The following is a 25,488-nucleotide window of genomic DNA, read 5'->3' as shown; positions in this document are numbered from 1 at the left end:
CCAAACTTTGAGTACTTTTTATGGCTCCCCTATGATCCTCTCCAAGTTCTCCAAGCAGCTCAAACATTGTGTTGCCAGACTGGACTGAGTATCCACGAAAATCCTGACCAGTTTGAGAGGAATGGAAGGATTGCCTCACTATTATCCTTGTGATTATCCATAATGAAAACATTAGGAGGAAAAAACTTAAGCAGTGAATCATACAATTATCTGGAATGACTGTTCTAGTGGTGAACTCACTTGTGTTGATGAGAAACTGATTGGAGACTCCAGGATGATCAACGTCATGGATGGCAGCTGCAAAAATGGCAGCCAGGATTTCCAAATCTGTGAAGACAGCCTGTTGGGCAAATAAACACATTTAACTCCACATCCAATTTGCCTATCTTGCTTATTCAGTTTAATTTGTAAAGTATCCTACTTTATCTTTGTTGGGAGAGGGATTGTTGATTTATGTAATATCTCAATATACTAATTTAAGTAAATGTAGATTCTGTTCATCATCATAAAGTCTCTGACGTGAAAGGAATGATGGCCAGAGCTCAGCCTCACATCAAGCCTAAAGGCTGATGCTTGGGAAGACATTAGCACAAATCTCATGGAGTGTGTCAACATCTAATGTTTGTTTCTTGGACCAGTGGTGTAGCAGCATGGTACTTATGTAACACAAGCAGATACAAGTCAAAGAAGCAAAGAAGCAAGTCAGGCTGGCTCTGCTGTGAGATATAACAACCTTCATATGCTGTTAGCTGAATAACTTAGAGAAAATGGCCAAACTCCCAATTCATAAGATAAGCAATAAATTATTTCCCAAAGTGAAATTTATGGTGTGGTCACAAGTTTTTAGATATTACTCATTCATTCAACACATATCCACTAATCATTTACTATGGGCAAGATTTGAGAACCTTCCTAAGAAGTGAAACCTGAGGCCCCACTGCTCAATTCCTTCATGTCATGTCATGTCTGCCCCCACCCATGCACAATGATTCAAACCTAGGATCAATAATGTATATACTGGTGCTCATTCTAGGGCTGAAATGTCTTCCCTCATCCTCTGAGATTAGTTAAATCTTCTGGTCCTTCCAACGTCAGCTTGAGGCAAGTTTCCACCTCTCCTATAATGACCAATCCCATTACTCAAGCACTCATTGAACCCTCCCTTTTCTAAAAAGTTTGCCGCACTCATGGCCATTTTCTGGCCACTCAGTAGGTATACTATTAATAACATTGGGCAGTTGATAAATGGTGTTGCCTTACTCTATGATACTTACACAGAGTATAAAAACAGTACTCTTTCTCTCCTTCAGAGGGATCAAACACCCTTAGCTCCATCTCACTTTCTCAAGATTTCTTGGATTTCTTTTCTTAGAAAATATGCAACTCAAGCAACAGAGTTGTGGCCAATCTTTTTTCACCTTCCAAACTGAATCTATAAAGGTGAGGCTGGATAGGGCATGGCTAGTCCCTTCCTGCAGTGGTCCAGCACATTTTGGGAGTACTTGACCATCATTTTCATCTGTCAAGTAAGAGTATGACCTGCTGCATATATTGTTGATTATATTGATATACACAAATGCATTAATCTGTGAAGGAAGGAGCTACAGCCACCTTCTCAGAGTTGGTATGGCAAACTATGAATATTGTTTCTCCTTGTTTGAGAATTATTAATTCTTCTGTTCTAGATTTTTAGTTACTATTTCTTCAATACACAGCATCAGTTTTATAATTTTTTAGGAGAATAAGCCTCTGAATGCTTATTACTAATAAGAAATATAGAGAGTATTTTATATTTCTGCGATACCCCCTGGGAATATAGTGCTCTGTATATACCTAGGGTGGTGTTGGGCAGTTCAGATAAGTAATTGCATATTGAGAATATACTATCTGCCAGACACTGAACAAGACATTTTGAGGTACATTGCATCCCTTACTAGAAATACAATGAAGAATAAGACATGATTCCTGCCCTGAAATCCTGTTAATTGCTTTATAGTTAAATACTTTTAATAGTAAGAGATGTAAAGGGAAAGTTACTCTGATATTAGAAAGCAAAGCAAGTAGAAATGTCATTCATTTTTTATAAATAGCTCAGTTAATGGATGTGATACATTTTATAAAGAACCAGTTCAAGTATGCACTGTGGTCTAATTACATTAATTTTGTAAGTATATTGCATATTGTAAGGCACTTAAAACATTTTTTTTTTGTTTTTACTTTTTTTAGAGACAGGATTGCCCAAGCAGGAGTCCAGGGGAGCAGTCATAGCTCACTGTAACCTTGAACCCCTGGGCTCAAGCAATCCTCCCAAATCAGCCTCCCGAGTAGCTAGGACTACAAGCACATGCTACTACATCTAGCTGGTATGGCATTTTTGAAGGAGGATGGGGAGGAATGCAAAACAGATCATAACTACTCACGTCTAATGCTGGTGTAGAAAGGAGAACGTGGGTTGACTGAGCTACATCAGCAGCGTGCAAGCTGTTGTGATATGCCACGTCGGAATGGTAATGGTCTTCTAAAGTCATCATGTAGGTGATAAATGTGTCAGATGAGATTCTGAATGTCTTCAGGAGGTCTCTTTCCTATGTTGTAAAATGGATTAGAACATAAATAAGTAGATGTCCAAAGTGGAGGAAAGTTAAATCAGAAAAGTAAGATGGAAAAAAAAAAATCATAAAGAGCCATCCAATTGGAAAGCCAGCATTCACTCCTGTTCACTCACCTGGAATATAGCATACATGATGCATGTTAGGGGCCTATTGTGGGAATATCCAGCCACATTAAAGATGTTAAGGCCCCATTTGTTCAGGTCTTCCAGCTCCTGCAATTAAAAATTTAAAGGAATTTAGGAATAAGGAAAGTTGTGCTCACATGCCTCATTCTTTTAATTTATTTTTTGGACACTGGCTGCTTAAGTCTTTAGAGTGTCTCCTTAGAGTGCTTCGGTTGCATGAAAATCTGAAAGTTAAATTGCCTAGGAGGTCATGTGTCCTATTCATGATAGCTACAAATTTCTGAACATCTTTTTATTCAGAAAAAGGAGAGTATCTATTTATAAATTTAGTTGCTGACCTATATTGGACATGCATCAGTCTTCAACCAACGTTGCTTTCAAAGGTGGCCACAAGTGAACAGAGATCACTCTAGTTCAATTTCCCTGTCTCTCTCCCTTGTTGCTTACTGGCCCATTAGTAACAGCTCGAAAACAGTCTCAGGGAAAACTCCTCTGCCCTTTGGTTATCATTACTGAAAGCCAGATCAGGAAGACTCAGCTGTCAGAATGTCCATAAGTCAACCCAATTTAATGTAAAAGGTCATGAAGAATGCCAGTCATAAATTACATCCTAGGGCTTCTGGGCCACAGATGGACCTGGAAGAAACATCACTCAGTCCTGTGTTGTGAGATTATTCCAAGGTTATCTGATTTAAGGACCAACTTATTTCATTCTTTTTTTTTTTTTTTTTTTGAGGCGGAGTCTTGCTCTGTCGCCCAGGCTGGAGTGCAGTGCCGGATCTCAGCTCACTGCAAGCTCCGCCTCCCGGGTTTCCGCCATTCTCCTGCCTCAGCCTCCCAAGTAGCTGGGGCTACAGGCGCCCGCCACCTCGCCCGGCTAGTTTTTTGTATTTTTAGTAGAGACGGGGTTTCACCGTGTTAGCCAGGATGGTCTCGATCTCCTGACCTTGTGATCCGCCCGTCTCGGCCTCCCAAAGTGCTGGGATTACAGGCTTGAGCCACCGCGCCCGGCCAACTTATTTCATTCTTAACAACTACCCAGAGTAAGAGATCCAGGCTTTCCGTCACGATTTGGCCTAATGTTTAATCAACCTTCCTCTAATGGCAGCTTTCAGAAGGTCTTACTGCTCACAGGAAGCTCATTTCATATTCTCACAAAGCTGAGAGGACCTCAGTAGTCACCTTATGTGGCCTCCTAAAGGATGTATAAATTCTTTCTATGCCTCCCTCCACTACTGGAGTTTGGGCTCCAGAGTCAGTGCTGTCAATTTCTCTTTATTTCTTTTCCAGCACCACCGATTAGTGCAGATTTTCCCATTGGTCCTCGGCATACAGTCCCTGAAATGTCCTCTGGGATAATTGAGACCTGCCTATTGACCTTTCCTTGGATTTTCCCCATGTCTCTTCAGAAGGATTCTTCATTCATAATGAACTGTCCATAACAAACCTAACTCGAGACAAAACAAAAAAAGTGGTTCTTTGGTATGGAAAAAGGATCTTCCATCAGATGCCCCAACAATGGCATTCTTAATAACTACCAGCATAAGAGATCCAGGCTCTCCCCCAAGACTTGGTCTCATGTTTAATCAATCTTCCTCTAATGACAGCTTTCAGAAGGCCTTACTGCTCACAGTAAACTCATTTCATATGAGCTTCCCTAACACAATAATGCAAAAGCAATCCCTACTGTTTTCTAAAAGGTATACGGTCATCCGTCTGCTGTAAAGCAGAGAGCTACATGCACAAAACCTGAGCTTATACACACCTTGGCCAGGTGATCTTCATTTTCAGTGTTGACTCCAAAGCGTGAGATGCTTGTATTGTTTAAGCTTGAACTATGCATTAATTTCTTCACTCCACTTATCTGGGTCATGAGCTGCTGCTTTTTCTTTTTCTCCCTGTCTTTCTGGGTGGGAGATGGGATCTCCACATCATTCTGCTTGTCTGCAACAGACAAAGGAATATGTTTTTCAGCACACGTGTCTATGAGAATCCACTGCAATATTTAAAACAACTCTAACCATCTGTAACAGCTTTAGAATCTTATAAAATCTTGTAGCATTATTTCACTGTATCTCTAGGGTAGTTCTATGAAGTAAGTGGGGAACATATAAAATTTGTTGAGAATGATAAGAAGATTTGTTGTTCCATGTTATTGCTAGGCAAATTAAAGCCCAGAGGAACTAAGTAACTTGCCCAGAAAGCAGCAAAAATAGGACCCAAGACCAAATCTTCTGTTTTCAGTGTAATTTAGGAGAATTACCCTTATACATTTGCAAGGTGGAGCACCAATATTTATATGTAGATTTTTTAATAAAGTGATTAACATATTTTTGTATAATAAAGTGTTCATCAGATTAATAAAAACAGGTTTCATGATCTGCTCATCTTATCTTTACTTAAAAAATTTAAAAATCCATATGGCTTTAGCAAGGGCTCATTTTAAATAAGCAGTATATATGTTAGAAGTAGAAATGGGTCATAATCCTCAAACAATTACTTTAAGGGCTTGGTTTATTACCCTTTGAGGTTTAGAGGAAGACTATAATTTCAGTTTTATTTCATGCCTTGTGTCTATTAATTCTACTAATAAATAATAATAAAGCCTCTCATTTGTAATAAGCATTACACTTATTAGCACATTTAAGGTTATTACATATTTATGATATTTCATAATATTTTTAAAAGTTGTGTTACAACAAGGTAACAGCAGAGCTTGGATTAGTGAAAAAAAAATGTGCCTACCTGCTTATAAAAGCTCTTTCCTCTACATTGTGCTGTTAAAAATATCAGCAATCAAATATTCCATTTCACTTCATAGGGAGATGTATCCTCAGTAATTCTGAAAAAATGCGTTAACTCTTTCAGGCCACAGGGATGCTGGTGGGTGCACAGAGGCAATTATTAAATTGCATAAAAACTACTTTATTGAACTAAATGACATCCCGTGGCTGAAAGAGTTAATGCAGCTTTCAAAAGTACCTACATTTACCTCTGCTAGTTACAGTGAAAATGAGTAGGAAGACAACTTTGCCATTTGAAAATGACATGCTCCCAGATGGCATTTTGGGATCTAGATGATTTGTTTTGACTCTTGCAGATAATGGCACAGTCACATGTTTTCCCCAGAGACCTCTGGCTGCTCATAGGCCCCTGTGGACACTTCATCAGAGCTAAGCAAGCACAGTGAGACAGTACCAGCTTTGTGTATACCTCACCTCTTCTCTGTGGGGCTGAAGCAAGGAAATTCTCCATCCCTGACATATCAATATTGTCTCTAGGTGTCCCACAAGCTCCTACACTCACAAGCCTATGACTTTTGCTTAGGGAGGAATTTTAGTGGTCATCTCAATTAGTTTAGGGGTTTCCAACCTAGTTCAGCATCAGAAGCACCCAGGAAACTTCAGAAAAATACAGATTTATAAGCCCCACCCAACCCTACTGAATCAGTATTTTTTTAAAAGATTCCCAAGTGACTTGGCTAATCAGAGCCAGGTTTGAGAACCAATAACAATCCCACACTCTCATTTTTCAGATGAAGTCAGCAACTTGCCCAAGCTCAAAGGGCAATTTATTTAACAGATATTTATTTTGCAATTACTTTGCTCCAGACACAGTGATTTAATAGCATAGAACCCAGGCCTTGAGGTTCCTGTTAAAAATTTCTTTCCTGCCACACAATCTCTGGCATAAAAACTGTATTTTATATTAGTTTGAAATTACTTCTCTCCCTGTCACTTTACTCCTAATCATTACTACTTTTTGCTAAAATGAAAGGCCAGCACAGGGCCTGCCTTTCTAACCACCATTCTTTACCTACAGTTAAAGAGGCTCATAGATTCTCCTGTGTCACTGCACATATAACCATTTCTAGTAGGACTAGCAGCCTTTTCCCTTTGTTTAATTAAAGATTTCCCGCAACAGTGAGTAATTGAGCTGAACCACTACTGTGTCTGGAACACGGCAATGATGAAGAAGACCATTATTCACAAATAGTGCGAATTTGACATTAATGGGTGTTTCCCTATGCAGGCACTGGAACAACTAATAGGTTTCCCTATTCTGAATTTCCTCTATTAAATGCTTAGCCAGCACAGAAACTCAGACTCGAAGAAATCACAATAAACACACTGAGTGAATTTACATTTATGGAATAGTCAGAACACAGTGAACAAAGTCGGCCTGTATAAAACAAACAAAAAGCAGGTACAAAAAATAGTCTCATCCAAATCCTGTTAATGGCTTAATTTGAGGTTCCTGTTTTGCTAGATCACACTTTTCAATTATGCAAAATTCCTAAGCTCTTTTCCTTGCATCTTGAAAATTCTAAGTTCTAGATTTTGAGATGGTAAGTAGAAGATTTAAAAGGATAACTTTTCTCTGTACATGAAAATATTAACTAAATTGCAATATAACATCTAAAAATCTTGTATTATTTATTCTCCTTCTCCCTAGGTCCTGCTTTATTTCCCTTGAAATTAGACACTTCTATTTCCCCTTGTACCAGCAACCTGGTGCCCATTATATGACAGCAACAGTGAGTGCCTGGACTGGTAAATATACTCTGCTGCCTGCTTTTCTCCCTGTCCTCCTGCACCACTTTTTTTTTTTTTTTTTAAGATACGAGCAACACAAGTTTCACATATCTCTGGATTAAGGGATTTCCCTCCTCCCTGGATGACACATTTTTAATATTTAATGACTTTTTGAGATATTGCTCTTCAAGTTTAAGGTAAATTGCTAAGATCTTATTTTATGCTCACTGAAGTGGTTGCCATGGTCTTACGGGAAACTTTTATATTATTAGAAACTGTTAATACATTTTTTTTTTTTTTTTTGAGACAGAGTTTTGCTCTTCTCGCCCAGACTGGAGTGCAATGGTGTGATCTTGGCTCACTGCAAACTCCATCTCCTAGATTCAAGTGATTCTCCTGCCTCAGGCTCCCCAGTAGCTGGGACTACAGGCATGCACCACCACATCCAGCTATTTTTTTTTTTTTTTATTATACTTTAAGTTCTAGGGCACATGTGCATAACGTGCAGGTTTGTTACATATGTATACTTGTGCCATGTTGGTGTGCTGCACCCATCAACTCGTCAGCACCCATCAATTCATCATTTATATCATGTATAACTCCCAATGCAATCCCTCCCCCCTCCCCCCTCCCCCCTCCCCATGATAGGCCCCAGTGTGTGATGTTCCCCTTCCCGAGTCCAAGTGATCTCATTGTTCAGTTCCCACCTATGAGTGAGAACATGCGGTGTTTGGTTTTCTGTTCTTGTGATAGTTTGCTAAGAATGATGGTTTCCAGCTGCATCCATGTCCCTACAAAGGATGCAAACTCATCCTTTTTTATGGCTGCATAGTATTCCATGGTGTATATGTGCCACATTTTCTTTTTTTTTTTTTTTTTTGAGACGGAGTCTCGCTGTCACCCAGGCTGGAGTGCAGTGGCCGGATCTCAGCTCACTGCAAGCTCCGCCTCCTGGGTTTACGCCATTCTCCTGCCTCAGCCTCCTGAGTAGCTGGGACTACAGGCGCCCGCCACGTCGCCCGGCTAGTTTTTTTTTTTGTATTTTTTAGTAGAGACGGGGTTTCACCGTATTAGCCAGGATGGTCTCGATCTCCTGACCTTGTGATCCGCCCGTCTCGGCCTCCCAAAGTGCTGGGATTACAGGCTTGAGCCACCGCGCCCGGCCGTGCCACATTTTCTTAATCCAGTCTGTCACAGATGGACATTTGGGTTGATTCCAAGTCTTTGCTATTGTGAATAGTGCCGCAATAAACATACGTGTGCATGTGTCTTTGTAGTAGAATAATTTATAATCCTTTGGGTATATACCCAGTAGTGGGATGGCTGGGTCATATGGTACATCTAGTTCTAGATCCTTGAGGAATTGCCATACTGTTTTCCATAATGGTTGAACTAGTTTACAATCCCACCAACAGTGTAAAAGTGTTCCTATTTCTCCACATCCTCTCCAACACCTGTTGTTTCCTGACTTTTTAATGATTGCCATTCTAACTGGTGTGAGATGGTATCTCATTGTGGTTTTGATTTGCATCTCTCTGATGGCCAGTGATGATGAGCATTTTTTCATGTGTCTGTTGGCTGTATGAATGTCTTCTTTTGAGAAATGTCTGTTCATCTCCTTTGCCCACTTTTTGATGGGGTTGTTTGTTTTTTTCTTGTATATTTGTTTGAGTTCTTTGTAGATTCTGGATATTAGCCCTTTGTCAGATGAGTAGATTGCAAAAATTTTCTCCCATTCTGTAGGTTGCCTCTTCACTCTGGTGGTAGTTTCTTTTGCTGTGCAGAAGCTCTTTAGTTTAATTAGATCCCATTTGTCAATTTTGGCTTTTGCTGCTGTTGCTTTTGGTGTTTTAGACATGAAGTCCTTGCCCATGCCTATGTCCTGAATGGTACTACCTAGATTTTCTTCTAGGGTTTTTATGGTATTAGGTCTAACATTTAAGTCTCTAATCCATCTTGAATTAATCTTCATATAAGGAGTAAGGAAAGGATCCAGTTTCAGCTTTCTACTTACGGCTAGCCAATTTTCCCAGCACCATTTATTAAATAGGGAATCCTTTCCCCATTTCTTGTTTCTCTCAGGTTTGTCAAAGATCAGATGGCTGTAGATGTGTAGTATTATTTCTGAGAACTCTGTTCTGTTCCATTGGTCTATATCTCTGTTTTGGTACCAGTACCATGCTGTTTTGGTTACTGTAGCCTTGTAGTATAGTTTGAAGTCAGGTAGCGTGATGCCTCCAGCTTTGTCCTTTTGACTTAGGATTGTCTTGGCAATGCAGGGTCTTTTTTGGTTCCATATGAACTTTAAAGCAGTTTTTTCCAATTCTGTGAAGAAAGTCATTGGTAGCTTGATGGGGATGGCATTGAATCTATAAATAACCTTGGGCAGTATGGTCATTTTCACGATATTGATTCTTCCTATCCATACATCCAGCTATTTTTGTATTTTTAGTAGAGACGGGGTTTCACCATGTTGGCCAGGCTGGTCTCGAGCTCCTGACCTCAGGTGATCTGCCCATCTCGGCCTCTGAGTGTGCTGGATACAGGCGTGAGCCACCACGCCTGGCCTGTTAATAAATATTTTATTTTTAGGTCCCACAATCCTGATTCCTAAAGATTTGTTTTCAAAATGATATGTGTATTACTTAAGAGTCCTTATGTGATTTTGTTATATATGTTCTGTGTTCCTAACAGCCTTCTTTCCTCGTTAAAGGATTGATAGGGTGTTTAGGTCTAGATGTCAAGAGAGCCAAGTCCTAGTTCTGGCTGAGGAATGTATTAGCCAAGTGATCTTGTTTAAGTTACCTCATCCCTCTGGGTCCCCTGTTTTCTCTCCTATAAAATGAGGGAATTAGACTACAAGGTTTTAGGGTCCCATGCAGATCAGAAGGTTTATGAAGAAGGCTTCATGGTCTTCTGGGAACATTCATTATGCTCACAGGATAAAACTAAGAGTTCCATGCCCTTCACTGTCAGTCTGGAAACAAACTTTGTTTATTTGTTTTTTGAGATTGTCAAATTATAAGCCGAGGGTTCACCACAGAGAATCCAGATGGCCAGGGATGTCTTAGCAAAACGGATAAACTCAGTTCATATCAGAGTTATAGGAAGTTAGAGTTGGAAGGGATTTGAGATGTCATCTATACCAGTGCTCCCATTTTACAAGTGAGACAACTGATGCATCTTTTGTTAATATTATAGGTTTTTTTCTTCCTATATTTTTCTCAAGAACATTTAAAAATCCAATCTGCCTGTCTAGTCTATTTGATGGGGTTTACCCCATATACCCTCAAGCACATATACCCACTGACACACACCACCCTCTTAATACTAAGAGTCTACAAGGATTGAGATTCTAATAACCTTCCTCAACAATTTGTTCTTGAATTTAATTTTTGGAACAATGAGAAGCCAAATGACTGGTTTTGCTCAAGAGATCTGCCTAAATAGCAAGCAGAATAGGCAAGAAAGAGTTGACATTTGCCTCATCTTGGACAGCGTTGAGACTCAGAGCTCATGTTTAGCACCTTTTAAATTTTTTCTTTTTATTTTTTCCTACTCTGAGGAATGAATCATCTTTATTATCTTATCAGCTTTCTTTCTTGGTAGCCTATGGTGATAAAAAAGATTAATTAGTGGACTAAGATATTCTTGTTGTCCTTGGTAAGCAGATATTGAAAGAGACTACAAACAAAGAGGACTGCTTAGGTCCAGTCTTGGATGATTAAGGGTTCAGAGACTTCATATAACTTTAACTACAGTAGTGAGAGTCTCTTCTGAGAAGTCCTCAAGCCCTCATATTTTAAAATGCAATGCTTATGGAGACAAAAATGGGTTCTTGCAGTTTTGATTTTATTCTCCTTTCCCACAGTCATTAACCTGTAAAATGTCCCTAAAACAGCTCCCAGCTAATGAAAAATCATTGGGCATTACACAGAGCAAGGTATATCTGAAATGCTCAGCAGAAGATCCCTTTCTTCAAGTGTATAAAAGGAGAAGAAAAGGATCAGTATTTAATGTTTTCTGTAGAGTTACATTCTAGGCACCTCTGGGAGCTAGGATGGATGAAAATTCTTCTCCTTTGTTCTCTGACAAAGGCGTTGCAACTGCAGCTGGAGAAAATTAAGTGCTGCAGACACTCACATACTAGAAACTGTTAGAAAGGCACTTGTTAATCATGTCTGGTGACCATCCACTGCAGAGTAATGCAGTAAGCTCTGTATGAGGCTGCTTAAAGACAGGGCTGATTGATCTGCTGATAGCAAGAACTGCTTTGGTGTTAGAGAAATAGGATTGATCTTAGAAATAAAACCAGAAGAGGTATTTGTTTCAATAAGGCACATGTACACTTATGTTCATTGCAACACTATTCAGGATAGTAAAGACATGGAATCAACCTAAATGCCCATCAATGATAGGCTGGCTAAAGAAAATATGCATATATACACAGGCATTTCCATAGATCCTCTGAAATCTAGGAGGAGGTTCCCAAATCTCTACTCTTGTCTTCTGCACTCCCACAGGTCAAGGAAAATGCTCATTGATGTAATGCTATATGGCTATTCCAAAAAAGAAGAGAGGATGAAATGTTCAGCTGTGAGAGTGGGTCACTTCCCTGGAAAATGAAGTTTCATAAGCAAGCATAATTCAGCAGCAATTTAAAGTCAACAAAATCAGAATCTAAATGCTATCCATTTACTCTGATGTACAGATCTGCAGATTATGTAGGACTTCTTAAATCAAAATAGTCCAAATAGGTTCATTATACAAAAGTTGCCTTTAAGACTGAATTCAAAAATCCTAAATAATCAAATAACATGCATGACAATAGTTGAGGACCATTCATGCAATCCTTTTTGGTCAGTATCATGTGTTAAATACCAGTAATGTAGCAACAGAGAATAATGGATAAAGCATCAGATGGGGAAGAGAATGAGGCTGCTTGCAGAATACGAAATCCTTAAGATAATATTAAAATTCTCCCCCATACCATCCATTTATCTTTAATAAATAACTTAGCAAAGCAATAGTCAAATTATTCCCAATGCTTATTCTCACGGACCAAATCACCATGGAATTATTCCTCAAGCATATCCCCTACAAAACATCATAGGGGAAACCTTTTGCTCAAAGCTCAGTTATTGAAGGAATTGAAAGGCTACCATGTCAGAGGAGCCAATGGAGCTGTCTCTAGGGCTTGGGTGATTGGATTTCCCTCATTACTTCAGAGGTCTTAGCAAAGATGGAAGTGGGCAGGCAGACAAGGTGGGGCTGAGGGCCGTTTAAATACAGTTAGCCCATAATAACCCTCTGTCTTGAATGGGTATTTTAATTCTTTTTTTCAAAAACATGATCTTTCTGCTTTTTTTTTTTTTTCTTTTGAAGACTGGCCTTAGTTATTATTTTAAATGGATTTTTATATGACTCAACTCCATCCCAAATTCACATGGGGATGTCCTTAATAGATTGTAGAAATTAATTCTGAAAACCCCAGTTATAAAACAAGTTTTTCTCAGTTATTATCTTACCTAAGAAAGTATTTGAAATGTATTCAGACACCTGGTTCCCTGACCGGCTCATCTCTGAGAGGTGTGTCAGCTCCCGGTTCAGCATTCTTTTGAACTGTTTATAAAGAACAAAAATGCATTAACCATTTTCAAAAGAGCAAATGTTCACTTTAAATGTTTCCAACTCTACTGTCCAGGAATCAAGAGGTTGGATGAGTAGATACCATTAGATAAATAGTACTGTTTCCACAAAACATATCTCTTCAATTTGAAATTATTCCAACGTCACTTTTGGAAAAGAGGTTTTCTTAAGATTTCTTAGAATTAACAACTGATTACTTTTGAAGATGCAAACCTAGGAAAAGGAATTTTAATAGATGTCAAGATAATTCCACCTGAAACTGTAACTACTTTTAAAAATACATTTGTCTGAAATTACCTCTAAAATATAATTTAATAACCTATTTGGTGACAGGAGATTATATGTGAAAAGTTTAAGGGAAAAAGAAAAAAAAGAAGCATCTTTTAAAAAACAGAATTGAGTAAAAATAATAGGGTTAAAACACAGCACAGTACACTTAAATAAAATGTAATATAACATGCTCTTATTTCAAAATAAGAGGTCCCAGTGGGTTAAATGAACACACAAATTAAATCATTACAGATGTCCTCTACTTCACAAAAAAAAAAAAACAACAACAAAACACACACACACACATACACACACAGAGAGATATATGTTTCACATTTTATCAAAGACACAGAACACAATCAAATTAACCCACCTTGATGTAACCCCAAGATACAGATAACAAATAATTTGCCTCAGGCATTTTGGAATGCTCTCTTTGCCACAATCCACAAATCCCTTTGAAAGAATTCACGGTTCTGAGAAAGCAATCCCGAAAGGATCAGGAAAGCCCTGCAGATCCAGTGATAAAATAATCGAAACTTAGAAAAGACAAAACCTCCAAGATGTGTGGCATTTCCTAAGCCAAACAAAGCCCATCTTCGCACTCCATTCTTGCAAGAAGCCTATGCTCCCTGCTTATTTCCTGGCAGAAGAGAGCAATGAAATCAGGAATTGCACGAAGGAGCAAGAGCCTGTCCAAATGTATTCAGCTGGCTGGTTTGAAGCACTTATGAATTATGAATAGTCCTGGTGGCCGAAGGGGTTTCCACTCTTCTACATTAGTCCTACTCAGCCGAACTCTGCAAGGAAGAAGCAATTCTTCTTTCCTGAGGAGTTGCCAGACTAGGAAACACAGCCATCTTTTAAAAAGGAGAAGATTAAAATGGAGGAAGCCCCATGAATATTTAAGTAAATCTGAAGTCGGTACCCTCCCCCATTTCAACTAGGTGTTCCTTAACCCTCTCTCTCCACTGCAGACCAGAATTCTGCAGATGCAGCCTCTGCACAAAAATCCAGCTGCTCTAATTGATCAAAGTGATGATGCATTTGATTAATCGACTTTCTGAACATTTAAACAAGCATTTAAAAAAGGTTAGGACCATGGCTGTTTTCAGACTAGGCTGCCGATACACAATAATTTTTGTGAACTAGCTTTTTGGAGGATTATTTGTCGCACACCAAGCGTGTGCTAATGCATTTAGCCTCTTTTCATAGTAAAATGAATGGGAATAGAATTAATTTATTTCATTTGAAAAGTACTTCCTATGCAGCATGTAAGTTTCTGCCCTCCATTAGCTCATTGATATGCATATTAGATTGCATTCGACAAATGTATTAAACTCTTTTAACCTTTCCATTTAGGATGCAGAGTGTGTTAGGAAATATGAACAGTCATAACTGAAAGAATGGTGAACTGTTTGAGATTTAGTGTTACCTCTTCTAACTCACATTAGAAATCTGAGGATTTAAATTAATTTTATTTTAGCCATCCAGGGCATGTTGAGAAAGTCATTTCTTCCCTGCATGTTTCTCTCTCCCTTCTTCCCAGCCCCTCCCTTCTCCTTGTCAACATTAGAGTACAGGCAAGGGGAAACACTAGAGCTTTACTGCAGTGGGATTCCCTGCCCCAGGCTCATCCCATTTCCCTCCTCATCTCTCCCCTCTGTTATCCTACCCCTGTACTCCCATAATTTCATTTATAGCAAGTTGAAGGAGTAGCAAAGCACCATGGCAACAACCCCAACTTGCAATTGGCTTTTTTTCCTGTGAGGCATTCCCCTTTCAAATGAGCATCAGCATCCAACAATAGCTTTATTTCAAGTATCCAAGCCCGGGGTTACGCCATGGCCTGTGCCTAGGAGACCTGGTTTTTGGAGGTGAAGCCAATGCAAGTCAGTATTTCTGCCTGCTGGCTCACTGCACCATGCATTGTTCTCAAAGATGTCCAATCACCCTCTTTTTGGGTAACCCTACTTGTGTATGTGGGTGTGTTTCCCATGATACAATATGTTAGTAACCAGGCATCTCTGAATCAATCATCTCAGCTAGCGTATTTTACTTATTGAACCTCTGTGCAATTTTGAACCCCAGGTGAATCTGTGAATCGCATGACTTCCAAATTATTTAGTTTTAAAGACACAACTGCTCAGTCACAATGGCCTCTCATCTTGAATCCTTAAAAGACAGGTACTTAGGCTGAAGACTCAGAAGCTGAAAGAGACAAGTTTATTGCTCTGACCAATAAGCTGAATTTTGGCAAAGAAGTAAACTTTACTTGAATCATTGTAAAAATATCTTGTAAAAAGCTTAGAGACAGATGATTTCTGCCATAATTTTCTCTGCACTAGACTTAGGCAAATATAACATTCAAACAATTGTCTCATTTTGGCTTCTTTCGTCTCTCTGAAACACTTAGGAATGTTTTAGAGCCAATCAGGTTGGTATTAGTTCAATAATCCCCCTTTTTTTCCACTTATTTGTCAACCATTTATTGAATACCTAAAATGACCAGGGAAAAGAGTGATGATATAGCAGTGAAAAAAACAAAGGAACAAACAAAAACTCTTTTCATGCCTTTAATCAGCTTTCATTCTAGTAGGAATAGATATATTAGGGCACGTTGTTTAACCACAACAGCAAACAGTCTGGAGAGGGTAGGGTCAGTTCTTTATCAGCTATATCAGCATCTCTGCTCAGAAGATAGGAGCAGGTAGAAATTGAATCATAAAAAGCTATAAGAGGAAAGACTTCTCTGTTTATTTTCTTCCTATAGCCTCCCATTGCCACAGGGCCCTATTGGGATACGTTGTCAATCACTTTCAATATGGGATCAGGGAGGTGGCTCTCAGCTGCAGGGCTGAAAATAAACCAAACTCCTCACCTTTCCCGCATAGTTTACTGAGAGGATCAGCGTACTTATCTAAGTCATTAACAGATGAATATCACCTTCCTCCTTTCCAGGCCTAAACTAGTTCTCCTAGGAGCCTTTTGCTAAGGGCATACAGCGATGCCACCAAAAAACAAAGTCATCTTAAGGCAACAATAAAACACACAACATGGCGAAGTATGCAAATGGCGGTCACTTAGTGTCAGAAACTAACCTAGTCCTTTAAATGTTGCTTAGCAACAACTGTTGGTTTTCCTCCTCCATAAGGGAGGGCCCAACCACACTGACGTGAAGGCAATCATCGCTCTCATCAAAAAGCACATATGAAGGGCCCATTTATGTTGGGCTCTGTACAAACTAAGAAAGGCAGACATGGCCTTCAAGAAGCAGACAGCGGGGGGTGGAAGGGTATCTTTTACATTCTAGTATATGTAGAGTCGAGTTAGTATGACTAGCGTTTAACTGTGTGATGAGACACATTAAGAAATAGAATAGATATGAATTATGTTTGAAGTGAAGCCTGAGGAGACAGTTGAGGAGCTAGGCTTAGTTGGGTTTTCAGCAACTGACTCCCACATGGGAGTGTTTCTGTTGAGCCAGAGGCAGCCACTATGTAGTCGACGAATCTTGACTTTTCATTCTCGGCTCTCACTCTCCTGTGTAGTTACATCACCTCTCATGTGTAAAATGAAAATGATGCATGATTTTAGGATCTCAGCCTTTCAACCCTAACTTTTCATACTTGTATGATAAATTTTGTGGCTGCCTCCTCCTAATAGTTTGGACACATTATTTACCAGCAACCAAGACTTCCCAGAAAACAAAACTCCCTCTATATGACTGAGGAAAACAACTCAGATTGAAAATGCTTCAGACCATAACAAAGGAAGGGAAGCATTTATCATCCCTCAGAGTTTTATAGTGTAAGACTTTTGGAGTCTATTAAGTTACATGTTTCATCCAGACTCAAAGGTAAAATAGCTCCTGGGTAAAACTGTGTCCCAAGGAATTACTGGATTGAAAGGAAATAGGCATTATTTACTTTATTAAATGCAGTAGAGAAATTCACAAACAGGAACATTTATTTTAAAGATAAATATGTCTCTATCATCTCATGCACACAGATACTATTTTCCCTAAGAGTCTGCCTTCACAGGAAAACCCTGTTACAGCCTACCTAGAAATAATGTCCCCAGAGGAAATGGCCAATGCCACTTTTCAACACAGACAAGCAAAGTTTGTGAATGAACTCTTAGTAATAAAAAATTCCTCCAATGCCTTCTTAAGCTTATGCCCAACACTAGATTCACATACACTGCTAGAAATTGCAGCTATTTTGTGAAAAGGGAAGAAGATATATTTTCTAGGTAAGTGATTTAATATTATTTGCCTAGAATATGCCTTTTCTATAAAATTGTCTGATTTTTGGAATAAGTTCCTTTAATAGTGAAAAGTTATTTTAAAAGTAGAGAATAGGTAATAAAAGCTAAAATTCAGTTACACTTGATAGGAACATTTTGTTTTCTTGATGGCTTCAATTTTTCTTTAGTTTCAACACTGCATACAGAGATTAATTCGTCCAAGCCAGTTTCTTCTGAAGTGATAGGACACTTCTTCACTTTTCTGTATTTCTTGTGGGAGAATTAGTTTGAGCTTTATGCAAAGATCTGCAGGCAAGATAGGCACCATCTTGGTAATGAGTTCTTAAACTAATTACATAGGAGGAGTGAACTGGAATGATCGCAGGCTCTTCTCAAATCTAAAATTTGGCGATTTTATGTTTTTGAGAGTAAAACAAGCCAGAATAGTGATAACACAGGAAGCTAGTATAAAGCCCATGAAAGAGCTCCTTCTAAGACTAATTTAGGCCTGTTGAGGGTGACCTGAAAATCACTTAGGAGTGAATCTTAAGTGATTAAAACTATTCTTCACCCTATCAAAGAAAAGCTAAAGCAGGTACCTTCCTCTCATGGATAATCTCAAGATGAGGTCAGTAGGAGAAAACTGTAAGAACAGAGAATAAAAAGGTGTCAAAGAGAGGAAGACAGCCCCAGCAGTTAGTTACTCTTGTGGGTGGCCGTCTACGCAGGAGCCCAGCTGTGAGACAGGCGCCTTATTGTGTGGGATCTTCCTGTTTTTGCAGAATGAAACAACTGCCGAAGTCATTAAAGTCACAATGACTTTATTAGGGACTAACTTTTGACTCATGTTTTATACGTTGTTAGTCATAACTTAAAAAGAATTCCCAGGCATCAGGAAAGTGAAGGGACTGAAAATTCCTCCTGAAGGCACAGAATGCTGGTAGTGGTAGAAAGAAGTTTAAACTGTAGTGATACAGTTTAGTGAGAAATGAAGTAAACAGAGTCTGTCCCTGTCTTAGCTTTGGTCCTAACCAAAGATGTAATCTTGGGTAAGCTGAATTAACTTCTTGGGGCTCAGTTTCTTTAGTGGTAAAATGGCTAGCTTCTAATCTTCCTTTTGACTTTCAGGAATTTTGCATGGGAAGAAATGAAGACCAAAAGAAGTAAAGCAAATCTAAGTTTAAAATGAAAAAGAAAAAAACAGAATGGGGGATATAGTGTACCTTGTCTAAAACTCCTTATGAAACTCACAATTTCCACAATTCTTAACATTTCAGATTATTTGACAATGTGTGTCTCATCTCTTCCCTCCTTTTTGCGTTTCCCTGTAATCTCTACCAATCATATGAAACTTGATGTCCAGTTTCTTTATTGACAGGTTGGTCTTATTTGAAAAGCAAGCGCAATTGAGTTGAGTTGGTAATATGGTCAAAGAAGTAATAATGGACATGCAATTGTCCTTTAACATCTGCTTAATCAGCTAGAGTTCCATAATGGGTCATCTTAGCAAACAAGTTCTGCTGTACTAACATCTGCAGCAAACCTTTGGTGTGCCAGGGAACAAACACAGTGAGGTCATTCTCACTGTCCATGTGCCAAATCAGAAAGAAACTCTTCTAAACATGTTAGAATTGAGTGATTCTTTCCTTAAATGCTCAGTGATGTAGTAATCAATAAGTATCCAACGAAAAACAAGCATGAATATATCTACCATCATTCTGCATCAAAAATTATGATGAAGCAACAATAGAATCAATTCTACTTGCTAGTTAGAGGACAAGTATCTGCTCAAGTGACATATTAAAAGGCAAAGCAGGGAAAAACCATTAATGCCTTCATACAGAATTGAAAAATATCAAAAGATCAAACAGATTTGAATATAGCAGCTCTATATCTTGAGATTAGGGCTTGAATAGCTCTCCAAATTATTAGATATTTCTTCCTATCTATCTAACCCTTTTCTGCTGTCCATTTTTTTCAGAATTTCTGAAAACTTCTCAAGAGATGATATAACACATATTACTGGAACGCTAAAAAATTGACGTTTCCTAGACCCAAAGTGATTCCCATAAGAATGTTTATAGCAATTTCTCATGATCCAACATTCTCTCAACTCTGAAAGTTGCTGTAGTGATGTAATCAAATTGACAAAAGATACTGTAACTATTTATACCTAAAGACTGATATAGTCACTATGCATTTTAAACTATATATATAATATTTATAAACTATATTATGTTTCCACATATATAAGGTTTAGCAAATAAAAATTTGGGGCACCGAGTTAAATTTGAATTTCAGATAAAGAAGAGTTTTCTTTATCTTTTTTTTTTTTAACTGTAAGTATAGTCCTGATATTGCATATCCAAATCGCCTATGAAGAGATTGGATTTCCAGGCCATACACTCATTATATACATTAGGTTCAGGGACACTGTATATTTTTAGATAGTTTAAACTTTTTGAACTTTTCTTTTTAACAGAGGACTTTTCTTCCAATGAAACATAAGACCTAAAACTGTTCCTGGAGCATCATAATTTCATTTCATATACTTGATCCTTCCCTTTTAATTTGTCTGTTAATAGAGAAAGACAAAAAAAAAAAAAAAGGAACTTTGAAGATTTGAGATGATGGTCTGATAATTAAATTTAGGAAAAATCTTTTTCAACAGATGACAAAAATCATCATAGTAACTGAGAAAAATCAAGGAATCAAGGTACATTATTCAGTTACTCTTTTGTTTTTTCATATAAGCCTTTCTATATTTTTTTCTGTACAGGTATAATGGCTAATATTTAACTGAAAGCTTCTAGAGTCAATTCCAAGGCCACAGGGCATTAATATGATTTCAAAGTAGATGACAAAGGTTTCTTTGGAAATATTTCACAGCTAGAAGCTCTACAACTTACAGTATTTTTCAACAATCGGAAGACTTATCATGGATCAGGCCCACAGACCATCCAGTCTAATGTCCTTTCCTGACCAGTGAAAAATAACACCTATGTTTTAGGACCTTCATATCTGACGTGAAAGTACTTACACAGAACAGGGAAACTACCACCCAAATATTCTACTTTCTTTTCATAACCCATATGTTTTGGCCATGATTCTCTTTAAGAAGTGAATTCCATTTTCAGTCTATACTATCTCTTAGGTTGTTTTAAGTCCTGCCTTATGAAAGTTTCTAATAGTTTTTGCAGCTACAAAAATCTACCATAGTTTGTTTTTGAGATTATTACGCTACCCCTTAAAAACACCATGTAGAACATGTTGTATTTATTATTAATTGTATTGATTTCAGCTAGTGACTTTCATACAGCCCTTGAGGTAAAAGACAGTGGAATGCTTCAATACGTGCCTTGGGAATTGCCACTTCTGGACTAGTGATTTCTCAGGGCTAGGACAGCCTACTAATCTGGCAATTTTCAAGATCAACTCTAGGGCCTATCAAAAAAATAAATGAAAACTTTGGGCTGCATAGATGTATCCTTTTCTTCCCTGAAAGCATATATGTTATCATCTGTTTTGATATTTCAGTAATCCCTAAGCTAGAGTATGTACCAGCAAATTGAGGAAAATCTGTAACAGATTGGAGGTTTGCACATATAAACTATTAACTAAAACTATAAAAGATGAAAATAGTTGCATAACATAGTTATAAAACAGACATAACTTTCATAGACAGTGATATCTTATGTAATTTTATCCTATTAAAAAGGTAGTTAGGCTTGTTATGTATTTTTAGCTATTATTAGCTATTAGCTATCACTTTTATTTTATGATAGCTATTAGCTATCATAAGTTAGAAGAGACGGAGAGATGCTTTGAATAAGGCACCTCAAGATGTATAGGTTTGCTGGGTTCATGGAAGGTTAATAGAGGCAGCGTCTACTGCAGACATGAAGTAGAGGGGGTGCTGGTTGCAGGTGTGCCTTACCAGTGAGCTGCAGCTAATCCAACATCATAATAGCATGATATAGGAGCATCTGAGGATTCAACTGAATCTGGAAATAAAATATGTACTGTAACTTAGTCTGAGAAACATGGCAAGTCACTGAGTCTCTTAGAGACTAGAATTTTCTATCTTTGAAATGGGAATATTAGGAATAATATATGTAAAGTGGTTGCCAAGGTGTCTGAGACCTAGTGTGTGCTCTTTCTTCCACAGGATTTGTACTTGAAGCTAGGTTTTATCTGTAAATTTCAAAATAATCTGAGCTCATGGTACCTTTCTCACTTTGGATTTGCTTTTGGGTGGAAGTTTCAGTTGGTTCTTTGATACCTGAATACTTTATTTTCATTGTTGACATCAGTGTATATAATTAACTACAGAATTCCCATAGCATGCTGCTGCAGGTGTGATGCAGTACTATGTCACATAGATTATGTGACACATGAGTTACTCATAGAAGTTCAGACTCTCTGGTTGACATTTAGATTATTCACCAGTCTAAGGAGTGTAAACCAGAACTGCCAGAAAGATAGATGAAGCAAGTCAAATGAAAAGCACCATAACTCAAAACGACCTTATGTTTAAGTCATACCATAAAAAAGAGTCTATTTGGAGAAATTCAACTGTTGGTAACTATCCATTTGTGCTTCTTTGGTTTAGCCAATTTTCTCAAATTAAGACACTTTACAACTTTTTATCTATTGATTAAAAGCTATGACTGACCACAGACTACCTGACATAAGGATGACTGCACCAAGTATGCATTTTGCTCAGATTTTCACAGTTGAGATCAATGTGGTAACACATATGAATTAATTGCATATGTGGCTGAGGTAAGAGGAGTGTCACCAATATGCCAGGAATGAAAACCAAATGATGGCAGATAATTAGGCTGCTATTCTCCAACAGATATGGAGAATGGCTGAGTTACAGACATGTGTGCTCATAAGTAGGCTCCCCAGTGGGTGTGGAATAGCCATTGCCAGTCTCCAAAGGGCTTAGATTCTTGTCCACAGGATGCAGACTTTTTGAGAGAATAGTAAGCCAAATATTGCAAAACTGAACCAAAAACCAGCCAAACAAACAAAAACCCCAACCAAAACCATGCTTTACGTTTCTGCTCACAGGAAGAAAGCATTTGTCCCTGACCACTTTGTTCTTTGTTATCTGACTTTGGATGAAGGAGAAGGGTAGGAATAAGCTTTCCCTTTTTTCAGGGTACTTTGGGGAGTCATTGGGAACCAGATGAGGGTTTCTCATGCAACCTAACAATTAGAAAGCTGGAATTAGGCATGGCAGGCCCCTGCAAGTAGCCATTGCAGCACAGCAGGAAACAGGATTGCAGGGTTCTAATGGATTTACCACTAACAAATACTCGGTCATGGACAAATTAAATTAAGTTTCTGAACCTCATGCAATTGATAAAAAGAAATTTATTCTGATGCCTAACATGTGCCTATAGCTAGTCTAACCGCTGGGGCTTCACTAGTGAACATGGTAGACACAATCCATGTCTTCAGTAACTTTACAGTCTAATGAAAGATATAAGTAAGAACCAAGTTCCATGATCAAAACCAAAAACTATAAATTGTGATAGTAAATTGTAAAACCAACAAGCTGCTGAGTTAGGGTACTAAAAGAAGGTCTTTCTAAAGAAACGATATCCAAACTGAGGTCTGAAAAACAAGACCTAGTTGACTTCTAGCTTTAAAATTCTATGATGATATGTTTTGTTAACAAGTTATACGAGAATATAATAAATTGTGGATTTCCCTTTAACTTTTATTTTTAAATTATTCAACTTTTGAGCAAATAGAACAAGATTGACTCTATGTCTTGTCATTTAGTAGGTAAAGGACTTGGACAAATCGGTTATCTTTCCCAAATCTCAGTTTCATATCTGAAAATGGGGATACAGTAAGACCTTCCTCAGGGTGAGTGTCATACGAGAACACAGGTAAGAGCACTATGTATGCAGGAACGGATACTTCAAATATGTTTTATTACCATGCTACACTGGAACTAACAATACAAAAATAAGACACAGCTATAACTCAAAGATAATAATGCTATTTAATGCTCTATCCTGGTACCACAAGAAGCTTTGAGAGCAAATAAACTTTAAGTGATGAAATGGGCCTTAGAAATCTCTGCATTGTCTCGTAACTAATGTTCCCTTGGGCAGATGCAGAGTTTTCTGGGAAATGAAGTCCTGGATTATGTGGTTAGATTTGAGAAGCAGTGATTGGAAATTTCTGAATTTTTCCTAATCTCTATTTCTCCTTTCTTAACTTTCCAAAAGGAGCTCATATTTTGCTCATTTTAACCCAATGTATTTAACTTCTTTAAAACAAAGAGAATCTACTCTTACCAAGGAGTTCATACTTTTGTTTATTTTTGACAAAGTTCTTCTATTTTAGCATTGTATTAAGGGCCCCAAAGAGTCTTTCTTGAAAAGCAATATGTGACCTTTCTTAGTTTGCAAATTTTACTATGGCAGATAGCATTAGGCAATGACTTTATCTTAATACTTTAAATATGTAAAAGAAAAAATATAAATACAAAAGAATTTTAAATTAATTCCAATAAATTGAAGCAAACTCTCTGAAATTAAATGATACTGATTTTTAAATATTAAAAAAAAAACTAGCAAATCTTGATAAGATATTCTCAAGGACGCTCCCATGCAATGCAAGGAAGATGCAAATAAACTTTGCACAACCAGTTCCTGAGTGTTAAAATATAGCAGGAAAAAATTCAGTGGTAGCCCTCCCTGACAAGAACGCAAATAATATACTGAGCCTGGCCAAGAAAAACATACCCATTGCATTAGTAAACATATATGTATCTAAATCATCTTACTCACTTATAGAATGGAATCAGTAATAGCAATCACAATGGACAAGGGCTACAGGCATTGGGGGGCACTGTTTCCTTTCAGCTTGCTAAATGGGTAGCATCTGGCAGGTTAAATTAATTCTTGTGGATTATGAGTGAGAGATCCAGAGTGGGAGTTGGAATCCATTTCATTAGTGACCCATTAGAAGGTCCCTAGCTTCTCACCATCACACAAAAGTATACTGGAACTACATATTGAACTGGATAGTCTGAAAATGTTTCATAACTTTAAGTTTCTTGAAAATACTAAAAGAAAATCTCCATCTTTATTATTGTTCTGTGCCCACCAGTGAGGTCATTACCCTGCCAGCATTGTTGAAAAGCAGGATAATCCATTAAAAGTCTCCATGTCAACAAATGTCTTAAATGACCAAGAAAACTGCAGAGAGCTTTTTAAAATAAACCAAATATCAACTACCACCAACTGACAAAAACTTTCTTTGCTTTTCACTTCCATCTTTACAATTAAACAGAAAGAGATCTATGCCTCCTTGGCATGTATTAGCCTGAATCCTGCAAATAAATTGGGGTCTAAAACATTCAACACTTGCAATCTGAGCAGACATAAATAAAATCCCAGATAACTAAAATGTTAGCTATGGTATTAATTGATAAGATAGGTAAGAGGATGGTCTATGAAAATGTTATGGAAGTTAGAATAGCTAAGGCAGGGTTTCAAAAAAAGCCCCACAGTTTAATGTCCTAGAGGCAGAATCATAGCACAAAGTCTGATCTGATGACATGTTTGAGCCAGGGGAAGTTCTCTAGGCAATGAAATATGAAGATGGAGGGTAAATCCTTCTGTTTCTTTATTCTCAAGTGATGATAGTATTCTTAAACCATATTTTCTATAGATTTTCTGACATTAAGGGTAGAGAGGAAGTTGGAAGTCCACTGTTTTCATCAAGAGGAGCTACTAAAAATTTTAGTCTCTCTTTAAAAAAAAAAATCTGTGCCTTTCCTTTTTATACACAAATGATTCTCCCAGCCCTTAAATGGATCTTCCCTCAGTAAAATCTCCATTTTACCCTTTTTTTTTTGACAGGGTTTCACTCCCATCACCCAGGCTGGAGTGCAGAAGTGCAGTGGTGTGATCTTGGTGCACTACAACCTCTGCCTCCAGGGCTCAAGCGATTCTCATGCCTCAGCCACCCCAGTAGCTGGAACTACAAGCACGCGCCACTGAGCCCAGTTAATTT

General features: G+C 38.0%; 1 protein-coding gene across 1 annotated transcript in view; it reads right to left on the bottom strand.

Moving 5' to 3' along the window:
- PDE4B (phosphodiesterase 4B) overlaps positions 1 to 25,488 on the bottom strand; it is a 44,805-nt gene that overhangs the window by 8,520 nt on the left and 10,797 nt on the right. Inside the window, exons 2-6 of the mRNA XM_033225188.1 lie at positions 12,801 to 12,894; positions 4,503 to 4,681; positions 2,726 to 2,824; positions 2,421 to 2,585; positions 241 to 340 (exon numbers count right to left, since the gene is read on the bottom strand). Coding sequence (XP_033081079.1) covers positions 241 to 340; positions 2,421 to 2,585; positions 2,726 to 2,824; positions 4,503 to 4,681; positions 12,801 to 12,894 — 637 coding nt within the window. The remainder of the gene's footprint in view (positions 1 to 240; positions 341 to 2,420; positions 2,586 to 2,725; positions 2,825 to 4,502; positions 4,682 to 12,800; positions 12,895 to 25,488) is intronic.

This window comes from Trachypithecus francoisi, unplaced genomic scaffold, assembly GCF_009764315.1.
Source record: "Trachypithecus francoisi isolate TF-2019V2 unplaced genomic scaffold, Tfra_2.0 Lachesis_group12, whole genome shotgun sequence".
Taxonomy (NCBI): Eukaryota; Metazoa; Chordata; class Mammalia; order Primates; family Cercopithecidae; genus Trachypithecus; species Trachypithecus francoisi.
Note: the sequence above shows the minus strand (reverse complement) of the source record. Positions and strands in the feature narration are given on the sequence as shown.